Below are 14,819 nucleotides of genomic sequence, written 5' to 3'. Positions count from 1 at the left end.
GTATACACTAGATATCCACCTACAGCATGTTCATGTATACACTAGATATCCACCTACAGCCTGTTCCATGTATACACTAGATATCCACCTACAGCATGTTCATGTATACACTAGATATCCACCTACAGCATGTTCATGTATACACTAGATATCCACCTACAGCCTGTTCCATGTATACATTAGATATCCACCTACAGCATGTTCATGTATACACTAGATATCCACCTACAGCCTGTTCCATGTATACACTAGATATCCACCTACAGCATGTTCCATGTATACACTAGATATCCATCTACAGCATGTTCCATGTATACATTAGATATCCACCTACAGCCTGTTCCATGTATACATTAGATATCCACCTACAGCATGTTCCATGTATACATTAGATATCCACCTACAGCATGTTCATGTATACATTTACATTTACATTTACATTTAAGTCATTTAGCAGACGCTCTTATCCAGAGCGACTTACAAATTGGTGAATTCACCTTCTGACATCCAGTGGAACAGCCACTTTACAATAGTGCATCTAAATCATTAAGGGGGGGGGTGAGAAGGATTACTTATCCTATCCTAGGTATTCCTTGAAGAGGTGGGGTTTCAGGTGTCTCCGGAAGGTGGTGATTGACTCCGCTGTCCTAGGCGTCGTGAGGGAGTTTGTTCCACCATTGGGGGGCCAGAGCAGCGAACAGTTTTGACTGGGCTGAGCGGGAACTGTACTTCCTCAGTGGTAGGGAGGCGAGCAGGCCAGAGGTGGATGAACGCAGTGCCCTTGCTTGGGTGTAGGGCCTGATCAGAGCCTGGAGGTACTGCGGTGCCGTTCCCCTCACAGCTCCGTAGGCAAGCACCATGGTCTTGTAGCGGATGCGAGCTTCAACTGGAAGCCAGTGGAGAGAGCGGAGGAGGCGGGGTGACGTGAGAGAACTTGGGAAGGTTGAACACCAGACGGGCTGCGGCGTTCTGGATGAGTTGTAGGGGTTTAATGGCACAGGCAGGGAGCCCAGCCAACAGCGAGTTGCAGTAATCCAGACGGGAGATGACAAGTGCCTGGATTAGGACCTGCGCCGCTTCCTGTGTGAGGCAGGGTCGTACTCTGCGGATGTTGTAGAGCATGAACCTACAGGAACGGGCCACCGCCATGATGTTGGTTGAGAACGACAGGGTGTTGTCCAGGATCACGCCAAGGTTCTTAGCGCTCTGGGAGGAGGACACAATGGAGTTGTCAACCGTGATGGCGAGATCATGGAACGGGCAGTCCTTCCCCGGGAGGAAGAGCAGCTCCGTCTTGCCGAGGTTCAGCTTGAGGTGGTGATCCGTCATCCACACTGATATGTCTGCCAGACATGCAGAGATGCGATTCGCCACCTGGTCATCAGAAGGGGGAAAGGAGAAGATTAATTGTGTGTCGTCTGCATAGCAATGATAGGAGAGACCATGTGAGGTTATGACAGAGCCAAGTGACTTGGTGTATAGCGAGAATAGGAGAGGGCCTAGAACAGAGCCCTGGGGGACACCAGTGGTGAGAGCGCGTGGCGAGGAGACAGATTCTCGCCACGCCACCTGGTAGGAGCGACCTGTCAGGTAGGACGCAATCCAAGCGTGGGCCGCGCCGGAGATGCCCAACTCGGAGAGGGTGGAGAGGAGGATCTGATGGTTCACAGTATCGAAGGCAGCCGATAGGTCTAGAAGGATGAGAGCAGAGGAGAGAGAGTTAGCTTTAGCAGTGCGGAGCGCCTCCGTGATACAGAGAAGAGCAGTCTCAGTTGAATGACTAGTCTTGAAACCTGACTGATTTGGATCAAGAAGGTCATTCTGAGAGAGATAGCGGGAGAGCTGGCCAAGGACGGCACGTTCAAGAGTTTTGGAGAGAAAAGAAAGAAGGGATACTGGTCTGTAGTTGTTGACATCGGAGGGATCGAGTGTAGGTTTTTCAGAAGGGGTGCAACTCTCGCTCTCTTGAAGACGGAAGGGACGTAGCCAGCGGTCAGGGATGAGTTGATGAGCGAGGTGAGGTAAGGGAGAAGGTCTCCGGAAATGGTCTGGAGAAGAGAGGAGGGGATAGGGTCAAGCGGGCAGGTTGTTGGGCGGCCGGCCGTCACAAGAAGCGAGATTTCATCTGGAGAGAGAGGGAGAAAGAGGTCAGAGCACAGGGTAGGGCAGTGTGAGCAGAACCAGCGGTGTCGTTTGACTTAGCAAACGAGGATCGGATGTCGTCGACCTTCTTTTCAAAATGGTTGACGAAGTCATCTGCAGAGAGGGAGGAGGGGGGAGGGAGGAGGATTCAGGAGGGAGGAGAAGGTGGCAAAGAGCTTCCTAGGGTTAGAGGCAGATGCTTGGAATTTAGAGTGGTAGAAAGTGGCTTTAGCAGCAGAGACAGAGGAGGAAAATGTAGAGAGGAGGGAGTGAAAGGATGCCAGGTCCGCAGGGAGGCGAGTTTTCCTCCATTTCCGCTCGGCTGCCCGGAGCTCTGTTCTGTGAGCTCGCAATGAGTCATCGAGCCACGGAGGCGGGAGGGGAGGACCGAGCCGGCCTGGAGGATAGGGGACATAGAGAGTCAAAGGATGCAGAAAGGGAAGAGAGGAGGGTTGAGGAGGCAGAATCAGGAGATAGGTTGGAGAAGGTATGAGCAGAGGGAAGAGATGATAGGATGGAAGAGGAGAGAGTAGCGGGGAGAGAGAGCGAAGGTTGGGACGGCGCGATACCATCCGAGTAGGGGCAGTGTGGGAAGTGTTGGATGAGAGCGAGAGGGAAAAGGATACAAGGTAGTGGTCGGAGACTTGGAGGGAGTTGCAATGAGGTTAGTGGAAGAACAGCATCTAGTAAAGATGAGGTCGAGCGTATTGCCTGCCTTGTGAGTAGGGGGGAAGGTGAGAGGGTGAGGTCAAAAGAGGAGAGGAGTGGAAAGAAGGAGGCAGAGAGGAATGAGTCAAAGGTAGACGTGGGGAGGTTAAAGTCGCCCAGGACTGTGAGAGGTGAGCCGTCCTCAGGAAAGGAGCTTATCAAGGCATCAAGCTCATTGATGAACTCTCCGAGGGAACCTGGAGGGCGATAAATGATAAGGATGTTAAGCTTGAAAGGGCTGGTAACTGTGACAGCATGGAATTCAAAGGAGGCGATAGACAGATGGGTAAGGGAGAGAGAGAGAATGACCACTTGGGAGAGATGAGGATCCCGGTGCCACCACCCCGCTGACCAGAAGCTCTCGGGGTGTGCGAGAACACGTGGGCGGACGAAGAGAGAGCAGTAGGAGTAGCAGTGTTATCTGTGGTGATCCATGTTTCCGTCAGTGCCAAGAAGTCGAGGGACTGGAGGGAGGCATAGGCTGAGATGAACTCTGCCTTGTTGGCCGCAGATCGGCAGTTCCAGAGGCTACCGGAGACCTGGAACTCCACGTGGGTCGTGCGCGCTGGGACCACCAGATTAGGGTGGCCGCGGCCACGCGGTGTGGAGCGTTTGTATGGTCTGTGCAGAGAGGAGAGAACAGGGATAGATAGACACATAGTTGACAGGCTACAGAAGAGGCTACGCTAATGCAAAGGAGATTGGAATGACAAGTGGACTACACGTCTCGAATGTTCAGAAAGTTAAGCTTACGTAGCAAGAATCTTATTGACTAAAATGATTGAAATGCTACAGTACTGCTGGAGTAGGCTAGCTGGCAGTGGCTGCGTTGTTGACTTTGTAGGCTAGCTGGTAGTGGCTGCGATGTTGACACTACACTAATCAAGTCGTTCCGTCGAGTGTAATAGTTTCTACAGTGCTGCTATTCGGGGGCTAGCTGGCTAGCTAGCAGGTTGATTGCGTTACGTTACCTTAAAAGAACGACAATAGCTGGCTAGCTAACCTAGAAAATCGCTCTAGGCTACACAATTGTCTTAGATACAAAGACGGCTATGTAGCTAGCTAGCTACGATCAAACAAATCAAACCGTTGTACTGTAATAGTTTCTACAGTGCTGCTATTCGGGGGCTAGCTGGCTAGCTACGTTAAAAGAACGACAATAGCTGGCCAGCTAACCTAGAAAATCGCTCTAGACTACACAATTGTCTTAGATACAAAGACGGCTATGTAGCTGGCTAGCTACGATCAAACAAATCAAACCGTTGTACTGTAATGAAGTGAAATGAAAATGTGATACTACCTGTGGAAGCGGCGGAATGTTGACCGGGTAGTTGAAGTTCAATTCGGTAGAGGTTGGCTAGCTGTTGGCTAGCTAGCTAGCAGCATCTCCTACGTTAAGGACGACAAATAGCTGGCTAGCTAACCTCGGTAAATTAAGATAATCACTCTAAGTCTACACACTCTAAACTACACAATTATCTTGGATACGAAGACAGCGAAGACAACTATGTAGCTAGCTGACACTACGCTAATCGAGTCGTTCAGTTGAGTGTAATAGTTTCTACAGTGCTGGTGGACAGTGGATGTTAGCTAGCTGCTTAGCTAGCTGCTGGGCAGATACGTTAGGACGACGAAATACGATAATTATGCAATTATCTTTGATACAAAGACGGCTATGTAGCTAGCTAAGAAGAAATTGCTAAGATTAGACAAATCAAAGCGTTGTACTATAATGAAATGTAATGAAAAGTTATACTACCTGCGGACCGAAGTGTAGATGCGACCGCTCGCTCCAACCCGGAACCTACAGCATGTTCATGTATACACTAGATATCCACCTACAGCATGTTCATTTATACACTAGATATCCACCTACAACATGTTCATTTATACACTAGATATCAACCTACAGCATGTTCATTTAAACTTTAGATATCCACCTACAGCATGTTCATTTAAACTTTAGATATCCACCTACAGCATGTTCATGTATACACTAGTTATCCACCTACAGCATGTTCATTTAAACTTTAGATATCAACCTACAGCATGTTCATTTAAACTTTAGATATCCACCTACAGCATGTTCATGTATACACTAGATATCCACCTACAGTATGTGCATTTAAACTTTAGATATCAACCTACAGCATGTTAATTTATACACTAGATATCCACCTACAGCATGTGCATTTAAACTTTAGATATCCACCTACAGCATGTTCATTTAAACTTTAGATATATACCTACAGCATGTTCATTTAAACTTTAGATATCCACCTACAGCATGTTCATGTATACACTAGATATCCACCTACAGCCTGTTCCATGTATACATTAGATATCCACCTACAGCATGTTCATGTATACACTAGATATCCACCTACAGCATGTTCATGTATACACTAGATATCCACCTACAGCATGTTCATGTATACACTAGATATCCACCTACAGCCTGTTCCATGTATACATTAGATATCCACCTACAGCATGTTCATGTATACACTAGATATCCACCTACAGCATGTTCATGTATACACTAGATATCCACCTACAGCATGTTCATTTATACACTAGATATCCACCTACAGCATGTTCATGTATACACTAGATATCCACCTACAGCCTGTTCCATGTATACACTAGATATCCACCTACAGCATGTTCATGTATACACTAGATATCCACCTACAGCATGTTCATGTATACACTAGATATCCACCTACAGCATGTTCATGTATACACTAGATATCCACCTACAGCATGTTCATGTATACACTAGATATCCACCTACAGCATGTTCATGTATACACTAGATATCCATCTACAGCATGTTCCATGTATACATTAGATATCCACCTACAGCCTGTTCCATGTATACATTAGATATCCACCTACAGCATGTTCCATGTATACATTAGATATCCACCTACAGCATGTTCATGTATACATTAGATATCCACCGACAGCATGTTCATGTATACACTAGATATCCACCTACAGCATGTTCATTTATACACTAGATATCCACCTACAACATGTTCATTTATACACTAGATATCCACCTACAGCATGTTAATTTAAACTTTAGATATCCACCTACAGCATGTTCATTTAAACTTTAGATATCCACCTTCAGCATGTTCATGTATACACTAGTTATCCACCTACAGTATGTGGATTTAAACTTTAGATATCCACCTACAGCATGTTAATTTATACACTAGATATCCACCTACAGCATGTGCATTTAAACTTTAGATATCCACCTACAGCATGTTCATTTAAACTTTAGATATATACCTACAGCATGTTCATTTAAACTTTAGATATCCACCTACAGCATGTTCATGTATACACTAGATATCCACCTACAGCATGTTCATTTAAACTTTAGATATCCACCTACAGCATGTTCATGTATACACTAAATATCCACCTACAGCATGTTCATGTATACACTAGATATCCACCTACAGCATGTTCATTTAAACTTTAGATATCCACCTACAGCATGTTCATTTAAACTTTAGATATCCACCTACAGCATGTTCATTTAAACTTTACTAGATATCCACCAACAGCATGTTCATGTGCTTGTATACACTAGATACCTACAGCATGTTCATGTATACACTAGATATCCACCTACAGCATGTTCATGTATACACTAGATATCCACCTACAGCATGTTCATGTATACACTAGATATCCACCTACAGCATGTTCATTTAAACTTTAGATATCCACCTACAGCATGTTCATTTAAACTTTAGATATCCACTACAGCATGTTCATTTAAACTTTAGATATCCACCTACAGCATGTTCATTTAAACTTTAGATATCCACCTACAGCATGTTCATTTAAACTTTAGATATTACAATGTTCATTTAAACTTTAGATATCCACCTACAGCATGTTCATTTAAACTTTAGATATCCACCTACAGTTATCCACCACCTACAGCATGTTCATTTAAACTTTAGATATAGCTATGAAGACAATCCTTTTTGTAATTACAGCTGTTATACTAACTGTTGCCGTCATCATTATTAGGGTTGGGGGTAATTTAACAGAAAACAAAGTGCGATAATTAACTGAATTGGAGACGGAATTGACCTCAACTCTGATCATCTCAAATCCTTTCTACTTCCTCTAATGTGACTACCCGTCCTCTTACATCAGGTTCCTTGATGCCATTACAGACCTTACAGATGGTTAGGCAGCTATGAAGACAATCGTGTTTTCTATTTCAAGGTAGACCATTGCTCTCTCTCTGGTGTAACTGTGCACTCACATGGACACACACACATACTGTACAAGCATGTACACATACACACACAGACACTCACCTTAGCTTCCTTGATGCCAGGACACAGCTTACAGATGGTTGCCACGGCCGTATCCTCTGCGACGATCCCATACCCGTCTTCATCCACCTCGGCAAACTCTGTGGCCAGCCATTCACTCCTCATCTTACTGCCGAGGCTACCCTCCCCTATGATGCTCCCTCCTCCCAGACCTCCTCCCCCGCCTGCCCCCCCTCCATGCCCGATGGCAGAGGGGTGGGACACCAGGTAACGGAGCCCTGTCACCCAGATGTTGGCCACGTCAGCTGAAAGAGCCACCAGGTCCAGAGACTGGGACATACAAATACACATCAATGAAATCTAAAAGTTTTCTCAAGTAAAACAATCAAATTAAAAACATTTGGAAAAATTAGATAAAAGAGATGAATAAAGTAATATAATTAAAAACAGAAAGGCTGTCTATGATGATTTAAAAACCTCAGTGTTATCTGCCTTTGCCTGACTGCCAGTCTGTTTCTGCTCTCTTGCCAACTACTTGGCACCACAATTCCCAAAGGAGATGTCAAGACAGCACAAGCTAATCTGGGACCAGGTTAGTGTCTGCCCCTCTTCCCCTCCTACCTGGTAGTCATCCCCGTGGATAATAGAGAAGGCTGCCTCCTCAGCCAGGTGTTCTGCAGCAGGTCCGTTATGCAGGAAGGTCTCAGTGCTCTTCCCTGTCCTAACCTCTCTGATAGTGACCATGTCCAGGCGGGCACGCTCCCCATCCTTCTTAGAGGGCTCCCAGCGCAGGCAGCTGAGGTCCTGGTCCAGGGTGTAGAAACGACTGTAGATCCGGGAGTTGGGACGCACCTTCTTCAGCTCACAGCCCCCCTGCATGAAGGCCAGGCAGTCGGACGCGCTGCTCACCTGGAGGAGGGGGAAGGAGAATACATTTCAATTGAATCCTTATCCTCCTTATGAATCGGTCATGTATGACTTATGAATGCGTTTTGAAATCCATCCGTCGGTCAAATAAAGTGTTTCCCATTTCACTTTCATTTACAGACTATAATTCTAAATCCAGGTAGTTTTTTTGAGACACTAAAAACGTACCTTCTTCTCTGAGGGTATGCTACTGAAGGACACTGTCTTCTTGCGCCCGCCGGCCAACTTGTGCAATGAAGGATCCTGGGTAAAACACAGAGAAGAGCAGAGAGTGAGACAGGCAGACAAGTCTACTTATCCTACAGGCTATGTTTAGAAGTGTCAAGACAAGACATTACAGGCATATCCCATCAACTGACATAGTTACAATAGGAGTAGAGACGTATGTGGACATAGGGCCCAACAGAGAAGAATGTAGAATGTAAATAAGTAATAATGAGGTAGCTATGAAAGCCATCAGTAATATCCCCGTGAATGATGAGCCAGACACCTGAAATAAAGGTCTGCTAATCTGAATTTATCTTCACAGGCTTGGAAGGCTGGAAATCAATTGTGCCATTTAATTTCCTGTGTGGTAATGTGGCACTGATTCACACAGTGTACAGAGTCTGGTCTTAGGGCTGACGGGGCCCACAAAAATAGATCTTCTGTGTTCACACTCACACATCTGTTCTCGCTGCTTCCTCGTCTTTCAGTCTCCAGAGGACAGCTGATTGATTGACAGGTGGGAAGAAGACAGCTCTATTGTCACTGGGTGCTGAAATGTCAGGGCTGGTGTCAATGCAACAGGTCCTCTGTCTCTCTCTCTGTCTCTTTCTCGCTGTCCCTCCTGCTGTCCCTCCTGCTGTTCCTCTCTCTCTCTCAGCTGGCCATTATAACACAATATGCTCTTCAAGGGTTTTGAAAACCACATAGGTATAATAAGACTTCTAAGTTCTATTCTTTCAAATCCACATCTCAGTTTATAAGCAGTAGCTTTTTCTCCGTGGTCAAAAAGGGGGCGAGGTAAAACATATGACATTACTACCAGGAAGACTTCCCACACAGGTTAATACAAATCCAGTTTTCAGAATAACAAGTGTGCACAGGCAGTGGCTTGTAAATGAAGACATTGTGTAAACGTGACAATGTGTTTCGATATGAATTCCAGCCTTTGTGCAATATTACTGATGATAAGGAATTCAAAACCAGAAAAATGTGTGTGGTAGCGGCTCCATCAGAGCCAGACAGAGCACTTTCATCCTGCTGTCATGTAATTATGGGGGTTGTACAGACAGCACTGACTGACAGACTCCTAAGTGCAGCCTTTTGTTACTGTAATGACATTTCCACCATTGATTCAAAGCATGTGGCCAGGACTGCACTATACTGTAGCATCCAGCCAGGCTGTAACAGAGTTGCAGCCATGGGTTCAAATACTATTTCAAATCTTTTCAATATTTGCCAGACGGGCAGGTTTGCCAGACTGGTGGGTTTTTAACTCTTGCAACTATTCAATTAGCTCCAAGCCTGAAAAAAATATACATACAAAATAGGATTTGAACCCAGATTGTAGGAGTGTTAACATCTGACGTAAATAAAGGCTCGGCTCTCGCTAAATCACCTGATCCTGGTTTACTATTTGGGAGGGGGAGCTTTCAGCCTATTTCTGTCCTAATACCTCAAACCCATAGCAACACATCCTGGCTGTCCTACTACTAGCCTAGCACATCACCATCAGATATTACATCCTGGCTGTCCTACTACTAGCCTAGCACATCACCATTAGATATTACATCCTGGCTGTCCTACTACTAGCCTAGCACATCATCATCATCAGATATTACATCCTGGCTGTCCTAATACTAGCCTAGCACATCACTGTTAGATATTACATCCTGGCTGTCCTACTACTAGCCTAGCACATCACTGTTAGATATTACATCCTGGCTGTCCTACTACTAGCCTAGCACATCATCATCAGATATTACATCCTGGCTGTCCTAATACTAGCCTAGCACATCACCATCAGATATTACATCCTGGCTGTCCTAATACTAGCCTAGATATTACATCCTGGCTGTCCTACTACTAGCCTAGCACATCATCATCAGATATTACATCCTGGCTGTCCTAATACTAGCCTAGCACATCACCATCAGATATTACATCCTGGCTGTCCTACTACTAGCCTAGATATTACATCCTGGCTGTCCTACTACTAGCCTAGCACATCATCATCAGATATTACATCCTGGCTGTCCAACTACTAGCCTAGCACATCACCATCAGATATTACATCCTGGCTGTCCTACTACTAGCCTAGATATTACATCCTGGCTGTCCTACTACTAGCCTAGCACATCACCATTAGATATTATATCCTGGCTGTCCTACTACTAGCCTAGCACATCACCATCAGATATTACATCCTGGCTGTCCTACTACTAGTCTAGCACATCACCATCAGATATTACATCCTGGCTGTCCTACTACTAGCCTAGCACATCATCATCAGATATTACATCCTGGCTGTCCTACTACTAGCCTAGATATTACATCCTGGCTGTCCTACTACTAGCCTAGCACATCACCATCAGATATTACATCCTGGCTGTCCTACTACTAGCCTAGCACATCATCATCAGATATTACATCCTGGCTGTCCTACTACTAGCCTAGCACATCATCATCAGATATTACATCCTGGCTGTCCTAATACTAGCCTAGCACATCACCATCAGATATTACATCCTGGCTGTCCTACTACTAGCCTAGATATTACATCCTGGCTGTCCTACTACTAGCCTAGCACATCATCATCAGATATTACATCCTGGCTGTCCAACTACTAGCCTAGCACATCACCATCAGATATTACATCCTGGCTGTCCTACTACTAGCCTAGATATTACATCCTGGCTGTCCTACTACTAGCCTAGCACATCATCATCAGATATTACATCCTGGCTGTCCTACTACTAGCCTAGCACATCACCATCAGATATTACATCCTGGCTGTCCTACTACTAGCCTAGCACATCACCATTAGATATTACATCCTGGCTGTCCTACTACTAGCCTAGCACATCACCATCAGATATTACATCCTGGCTGTCCTACTACTAGCCTAGCACATCACCATCAGATATTACATCCTGGCTGTCCTACTACTAGCCTAGCACATCACCATCAGATATTACATCCTGGCTGTCCTACTACTAGCCTAGCACATCACCATCAGATATTACATCCTGGCTGTCCTACTACTAGCCTAGCACATCATCAACAGACATTACATCCTGGCTGTACCCTAGCACATACCATCAGATATTACATCCTGGCTGTCTTACTATTTGCCTAGCACATCACCATCAGATATTACATCCTGGCTGTCTTACTATTTGCCTAGCACATCACCATCAGATATTACATCCTGGCTGTCCTACTACTAGCCTAGTACATCATCATCATCAGATATTACATCCTGGCTGTCCTAATACTAGCCTAGCACATCACCATCAGATATTACATCCTGGCTGTCCTAATACTAGCCTAGCACATCACCATCAGATATTACATCCTGGCTGTCCTACTACTAGCCTAGCACATCATCATCAGACATTACATCCTGGCTTTCCTACTACTAGCCTCTCCATATCACCATCAGATATTACATCCTAGCCCTACTACTAGCCTAGATATTACATCCTGGCTGTCCTACTACTAGCCTAGCACATCACCATCAGATATTACATCCTGGCTGTCTTACTACCAGCCTAGCACATCACCATCAGATATTACATCCTGGCTGTCCTACTACCAGCCTAGCACATCATCATCAGATATTACATCCTGGCTGTCCTAATACTAGCCTAGCACATCACCATCAGATATTACATCCTGCCTGTCCTACTACTAGCCTAGCACATCATCATCAGATATTACATCCTGCTGTCCTACTACTAGCCTAGCACATCACCATCAGATATTACATCCTGGCTGTCCTACTACTAGCCTAGCACATCACCATCAGATATTACATCATTGCTGTCCTACTACTAGCGTAGCACATCACCATCAGATATTACATCCTGGCTGTCCTACTACTAGCCTAGCACATCACCATCAGATATTACATCCTGGCTGTCCTACTACTAGCCTAGCACATCACCATCAGATATTACATGCTGGCTGTCCTACTACTAGCCTAGATATTACATCCTGGCTGTACTACTACTAGCCTAGCACATCATCATCAGATGTTACATACTGGCTGTCCTACTACTAGCCTAGATATTACATCCTGGCTGTCCTACTACTAGCCTAGATATTACATCCTGGCTGTCCTACTACTAGCCTAGCACATCACCATCAGATATTACATCCTGGTTGTCCTACTACTAGCCTAGCACATCACCATCAGATATTACATTCTGGCTTTCCTACTACTAGCCTAGATATTACATCCTGGCTGTCCTACTACTAGCCTAGCACATCACCATCAGATATTACATCCTGGCTGTCTTACTACTAGCCTAGCACATCACCATCAGATATTACATCCTGGCTGTCCTACTACTAGCCTAGTACATCATCATCATCAGATATTACATCCTGGCTGTCCTAATATTAGCCTAGCACATCACCATCAGATATTACATCCTGGCTGTCCTACTACTAGCCTAGCACATCATCATCAGATATTACATCCTGGCTGTCCTACTACTAGCCTAGCACATCACTCATCAGATATTACATCCTGGCTGTCCTACTACTAGCCTAGCACATCACCATCAGATATTACATCCTGGCTGTCCTACTACTAGCCTAGCACATCACCATCAGATATTACATCCTGGCTAGTCCTACTACTAGCCTAGCACATCACCATCAGATATTACATCCTGGCTGTCCTACTACTAGCCTAGCACATCACCATCAGATATTACATCCTGGCTGTCCTACTACTAGCCTAGCACATCATCATCATCAGATATTACATCCTGGCTGTCCTACTACTAGCCTAGCACATCACCATCAGATATTACATCCTGGCTGTCCTACTACTAGCCTAGCACATCACTGTTAGATATTACATCCTGGCTGTCCCCTACTACTAGCCTAGCACATCACCATCAGATATTACATCCTGGCTGTCCTACTACTAGCCTAGCACATCACCATCAGATATTACATCCTGGCTGTCCTACTACTAGCCTAGCACATCACCATTAGATATTACATCCTGGCTGTCCTACTACTAGCCTAGCACATCACCATTAGATATTACATCCTGGCTGTCCTACTACTAGCCTAGCACATCACCATCAGATATTACATCCTGGCTGTCCTACTACTAGCCTAGCACATCACCATTAGATATTACATCCTGGCTGTCCTACTACTAGCCTAGCACATCACCATCAGATATTACATCCTGGCTGTCCTACTACTAGCCTAGCACATCACCATTAGATATTACATCCTGGCTGTCCTACTACTAGCCTAGCACATCACCATCAGATATTACATCCTGGCTGTCCTACTACTAGCCTAGCACATCACCATTAGATATTACATCCTGGCTGTCCTACTACTAGCCTAGCACATCACCATCAGATATTACATCCTGGCTGTCCTACTACTAGCCTACCACATCACCATCAGATATTACATCCTGGCTGTCCTACTACTAGCCTAGCACATCACCATCAGATATTACATCCTGGCTGTCCTACTACTAGCCTAGCACATCACCATTAGATATTACATCCTGGCTGTCCTACTACTAGCCTAGCACATCATCATCATCAGATATTACATCCTGGCTGTCCTAATACTAGCCTAGCACATCACCATCAGATATTACATCCTGGCTGTCCTACTACTAGCCTAGATATTACATCCTGGCTGTCCTACTACTAGCCTAGCACATCATCATCAGATATTACATCCTGGCTGTCCAACTACTAGCCTAGCACATCACAATCAGATATTACATCCGGGCTGTCCTACTACTAGCCTAGATATTACATCCTGGCTGTCCTACTACTAGCATAGCACATCACCATTAGATATTATATCCTGGCTGTCCTACTACTAGCCTAGCACATCACCATCAGATATTACATCCTGGCTGTCCTACTACTAGCCTAGCACATCACCATCAGATATTACATCCTGGCTGTCCTACCACTAGCCTAGGACATCATCATCAGATATTACATCCTGGCTGTCCTACTACTAGCCTAGATATTACATCCTGGCTGTCCTACTACTAGCCTAGCACATCATCATCATCAGATATTACATCCTGGCTGTCCTACTACTAGCCTAGCACATCACCATCAGATATTACATCCTGGCTGTCCTACTACTAGCCTAGCACATCACTGTTAGATATTACATCCTGGCTGTCCTACTACTAGCCTAGCACATCACCATCAGATATTACATCCTGGCTGTCCTACTACTAGCCTAGCACATCACCATCAGATATTACATCCTGGCTGTCCTACTACTAGCCTAGCACATCACCATTAGATATTACATCCTGGCTGTCCTACTACTAGCCTAGCACATCACCATTAGATATTACATCCTGGCTGTCCTACTACTAGCCTAGCACATCACCATCAGATATTACATCCGGGCTGTCCTACTACTAGCCTAGCACATCACCATTAGATATTACATCCTGGCTGTCCTACTACTAGCCTAGCACATCACCATCAGATATTACAT

The 14,819-nt window shown here is 45.1% G+C and overlaps 1 protein-coding gene across 1 annotated transcript; it reads right to left on the bottom strand.

Moving 5' to 3' along the window:
* Window positions 1-7,208: 7,208 nt before the first annotated feature.
* On the bottom strand, window positions 7,209-8,336 carry LOC135536277 (inactive phospholipase C-like protein 1; the record flags this gene model as incomplete). Its single annotated transcript, XM_064962636.1, has 3 exons — window positions 7,209-7,496; window positions 7,788-8,075; window positions 8,262-8,336. Coding segments are annotated over 3 exons (651 nt in total), but the record flags the coding sequence as incomplete, so codon positions are not given.
* Between the last annotated feature and the right edge of the window lie 6,483 nt (window positions 8,337-14,819).

This window comes from Oncorhynchus masou, unplaced genomic scaffold (genome assembly GCF_036934945.1).
Source record: "Oncorhynchus masou masou isolate Uvic2021 unplaced genomic scaffold, UVic_Omas_1.1 unplaced_scaffold_5877, whole genome shotgun sequence".
NCBI classification, from domain to species: domain Eukaryota; kingdom Metazoa; phylum Chordata; class Actinopteri; order Salmoniformes; family Salmonidae; genus Oncorhynchus; species Oncorhynchus masou.
This window is presented reverse-complemented; position numbering and strand designations above follow the sequence as displayed.